The sequence below is a fragment of the Clytia hemisphaerica genome, unplaced genomic scaffold (assembly GCF_902728285.1).
Source record: "Clytia hemisphaerica strain Z4C2 unplaced genomic scaffold, Clytia hemisphaerica genome assembly, whole genome shotgun sequence".
Classification (NCBI taxonomy): domain Eukaryota; kingdom Metazoa; phylum Cnidaria; class Hydrozoa; order Leptothecata; family Clytiidae; genus Clytia; species Clytia hemisphaerica.
In genome coordinates this window covers 10,724-15,695 of record NW_027103852.1, presented here as the reverse complement: position 1 = coordinate 15,695, position 4,972 = coordinate 10,724, and the positions used below count along the sequence as shown (strand labels likewise).

The following is a 4,972-nucleotide window of genomic DNA, read 5'->3' as shown; positions in this document are numbered from 1 at the left end:
ACTTTAAACTCAATCAAGCCCAACAAAAAAATAAACAGAAAGTAGAATCTATTAAAATTTAGGCCTTCTTTCTTAGAAGAAACTTTACAGAGATTGAAGATTTTTGACGTGCACAAAATCATACTTGACAGAACTGGTAAAAGCCAATATTTCAGTCTCAACTGACACTGATTCCTGCTACCATAAAAGAAACTACAAAATCCAGTGAAAAACCTTACCTTTAGATGCTACTTCAAGCTTCAGGTGTCAGGCATCAAGTTGAATAAAATTTCCAAAAAATCAAAGTTAGAATTTGTTTGTGGGCCTTGAGGAAAACAATCCCTTCTAACTAATTATTGTCAAAAAAGCTAAAGAAACAGCAATATGCATTTATGTAAGGTCTTCAGCCTCCAAATTATCCGTCAAGAGCATTCTTCTTCACCAGACCCAGAACCATCATGCTCAAAGAAAACAACCATTTTTTGGATAAAGTTCACTCCCTACTTGCATCCCTCCCTTCGATTTTGTGCTTATTTTGGTTTTCTCTTCCAAGTTCGTCTATAAATCTGCAGGGATTTTTCGCGAAAATCACCGACCCTTCTCCAAGGTCGGTAAGGGCAAAAGCAAAATCAAGAAAAGTGCCAAATTGATATCGTCCGTAAACACAGACTCTATCCGCCGCGAAACATATTACGTTTTATAATATACAAAATATGTTATATCATAATAACATATTATACGGACGATAGCATCGTCTACATCGGACGTATGAAAGTTGAATTCGCAAGATGGCGTCCGGAGCAGAGACACGATTTTCAAGATGGCGTCACTGAATGGACAAAAATCAAAAAGAACAACAAAATCAACGGATTCATCAAGATCAGCAAACTATTTAAATACTACTGAATGCTATCAAACACCAAACACTACTAATTATTCTACCAACATGTACAAAAGACAAACAAGAAGACAAAATAATCAAACTCCTGAAAACACGACACCTGACAACCAACAAAATACAGCAACTAAATCTAAATGCCAAACACCAACAGCTATATCACCAAAAATATCAATCATGGAGACTCCAAGCTTACCCAATGATACACTGAGTGATACCCAGGAGTCGCCAACTGTGGCCAACCTGGACAAAAAATTTTCTGATATCTTACAAAACAAAACACTATCTACAGATGAGCTTTTAAAGGAACTTATACGCTCCAACTATTTGATCAGCCAACAAAATGAAACTATCCTCAGTAGGATCACTTGCCTAGAAAATAAAACAAACCAACGAATCGAGAGAAGATAGTGGATTCAATGAAGAATATGAAAGAAGAACTTTATCAATCCATCAAATCACAACAATTTTTAGATACAAAATACGAAGAGCAAAAAGTTCAACTCTCAAAACTGGAAACCAAGGTCAAGTCTCTCTGTACCGACATCAGTGATAAAGAGGTTACCATCAACCAACTGAAAGAACGCCTGAAACTTACTGAAGCTTCTTTTTTATCAAACAAATCTGACATCAATGCGCTAGAACAGTATGGACGACGAGAAATGATCAACATATCAGGCATCCCTAGGAAAAACAACGAAGACACAGACAAGATTGTATTCAACATCACTGACAAACTAGGTATAGATCTCTACCTTGATGATATTGAAGTAACCCACCGCACCTCTCCCAAGATCAATGCACCAATAATTGTTAAATTTAACTCGAGACGTACAAGAGATGAAGTGTGGAATTTACGCTACAAACTTAAAAATCTAAAAGCATCAGATTTCGGTTTTGACTCAAATAACTCTATCTACTTTAACGAAAGCTTAACTGAACACAACAGATCTATCTTTAAAACAACATGGGACAATTTGAAAATCCCTGGTCACTTTGATCGTGTAACTACAGAGAATGGTATAACTTGTGCACGGAAAACCTTCAACAAAGAACACAAGAGTGAAAAAGTCATTATTAGAACAAAGAATGACATTTTTAAATTGGTACCAAAAGGTCCCCATCAAGACAAAACAAACAAAAGCAAAAAATAACTTTTTCTCACTTTCTTTGTTGTTTATTATGTTGTTTTTTTTATATATATTTTTTATATATATATATTTTATTATCATAACTACCATATCCATTTTTAAATCAAACTCACATGAGCTCTGACATAGATATTTTGAAGGAATCTTCAATTTGCCACACCTGCAACATTTTAGTATTAAATAGTGGTGTTTTTTGTGAGCTTTGTCACACCTGGCTCCATATCAAATGCATGAAAATAAATCAAAAACATTATAAACAATTAGCCGACTCACCATTGCCATTCTTCTGTCATACATGTATATCCAAAGAGCTTCCATTCTTAAACATAACAATTAATAATCTTAAAAAAGAAAATTTTAACTCTAACTACATTAAACTTAAACTTCAACAATGTCACAAATGTGACCAAATGGTAACCACCAACAAATTCATTCATTGCCAGCTTGGTAACCATCCAAACCCATTCCACCTATCATGTACAGGCATTCCAGATAAATCACAACTAAACTATAAAATATGGTCCTGTAAGGATTGTCTAAACTTTCCCTTTTCAGCTCTTGATGAAGTCTTGTTCGATGACATTCTCACTACAAACCATATTTATAAAACTAAAAATAAGACAATATCTTTTGAAGATAATTTTGAACAGTTTAAGCATCTGGATAAACTAAACATAAACCTTGACAACCCCGGGGGGGCACTCGATCTGAAAACGACCATACGTTCGGCCCAAAATTTGGCTTCTAAAATCGGACCCTTACAGTGCAGTTAATTTCCATGAAAAATCATACCCTTACAGTGCGCTTTTTCAAAATTTCTCGCCCATAAGGGCGAAAATTTTTGCCATTTTCCAAGAAAAATGTGGAATTTTTCCTCCAAAATTGACCAATTTTGTGCCAATTTTGTGCCAATTTTACCAAAAAATTGGCCTTTTATCACAATTTCCTACCCTTACAGTGCAGTTCAGTGCAGTTTTGTAATTTCCTACCCTTACAGTGCACTAGCTGAACTATGAAAAACCTACCCTTAAGGGCCGAACGTCTGGTAGGTCATTTACCTTGAGTGCCCCCCCGGGTTGACAACACTAACTCGAACAACGAGTTACTAAACTTTGAATATTACCAGATTGATGATTTCATGAAGCTGAAACAATCGCTCAACACAAATATTCTTTCAGTACTTCACAGCAACATTCGCTCATTCAACAAAAACATTGACTCTTTTTCTGACTTATTATCTATCTTAAAATTTAAGTTTGACATTATAGGGTTATCAGAGACCTGGAATACTCCTCTCCACGACCTACGTGATCACAGTATCAGTGGATACCATCCATTTGAAAGTCTTCATGGATCAAATCAAAACTCGGGTGTTGGTTTTTTTATCAATGACACACTTGATCTTTCAAGAAGAGAAGACCTCTCAGTTTCATTCTCAGGTAAGAATTGTGAATTCGAATCCTTATTCTTGGATATAAACCTAGGGTCTGAGCATATCCTTGTTGGGGTTGTCTACAGACACCCTAGTGGTTGTGTTAAGGAATTCAATCAAATTTTTGACACAAAAATCTTTAAAAAAATTCGAGATACAAGGAAAAAATCATTATTATGGGAGATTTCAATATAAACTTAATTAACAGCAATTCTCATCGAAACACTGAAATTTTTCTAGATAATATGTTACTGAACTCAATGCTTCCTTATATAACTCAACCAACTAGATTTACAGGTAAAACACACACACTGATTGACAATATTTATTATAATAGTATTTCCTATGAATGCCTTAGTGGAAACCTTATTCCACATGTCACGGACCATTTACCAAACTTTTTAATGATACCAACAACTAAATCAAAACCCACAAGATCTAAAAGACTCAAGCGTGACTTTTCCAATTTTGACATCCTAGAATTCAGGGCAAATTTACAACAGATAGATTTTACTCAAAAAATATTAAACATCAATGACGTAAACAAAAAATATGACTATTTCCACAATGGCTTAAATATTTTATTTGAAATGCATGCTCCTCACAGGCTTACCACAAAAAAAGAACTGAGGAAAACAGATAAACCTTGGATGACTGAAAAAATGATTAAAAAAATAAAATACAAAGATTTTGTATATGGCCAACATATGAGAACAAAGTGCTTAGAATTAGAAAAAGAATACCTCATTGCAAAAAAAAGATATTACATGCGAAACAAATAAATTAAAATTTAATCACCTAAAAACAAAATTTTCAAACTGTAGTAAGAATATCAAAAAATTTTGGAAAAACATAAATGCATTCTTTGGGAGAAAAAAGACCTCCTCTTTTCCCAACACAATGAAATACAATAAAAAAACTTTTAGCAAAAAGATCGACATTGCACAAACTTTCAACAGGCACTATTCTGAGGTAGCTTCAAACCTCATCAAAAACTTAAAAAATCCTTCAAACAACACTCCGAAAACCACAGCTGCAAGTCCATCAAGCTTCTTTTTCAATAAAACAACCAGATACGAAATCCTAACCCTCTTGAACAATCTAGATGCAGAAAAGGCCAAGGACTTGTATGATTTTCCTATTAACGTTATAAAGGCATCAGCTGATCTACTTGCTGAACCCTTGTCTCATCTTATCAACCATTCTATACAGAAGGGCATATTTCCAAATACTCTGAAACATGCCAAGGTCACACCTCTTTTTAAATCTGGTCCTAGAGAAGATATAAAAAATTACAGGTCCATCTCAGTACTGCCAATTTTTGATAAAATCTTTGAAAAAGCAATGCATAACAGGCTAATTAAATTTCTTGATGAACATAACTATCTAGAGGTCAACCAACATGGATTTCAAAAAGGTAAGTCAACCTCATCTGCTGTTCTTCACCTTAGCAGGCTCGTTAAAAGATCTCTTAAAAAGAAAGAATATGGGTGTGCCATCTTTCTTGACTTG

At 34.4% G+C, this 4,972-nt stretch overlaps 1 protein-coding gene across 1 annotated transcript; it reads left to right on the top strand.

Annotated features, from left to right (window-relative positions):
• The first annotated feature begins 1,305 nt into the window (after nt 1-1,305).
• Nucleotides 1,306-2,031, top strand: LOC136807848 (uncharacterized). Its single transcript, XM_067064468.1, has one exon. The coding sequence runs from the start codon at nt 1,306-1,308 to the stop codon at nt 2,029-2,031; it is 726 nt and encodes a 241-aa protein (XP_066920569.1).
• Nucleotides 2,032-4,972: the final 2,941 nt, after the last annotated feature.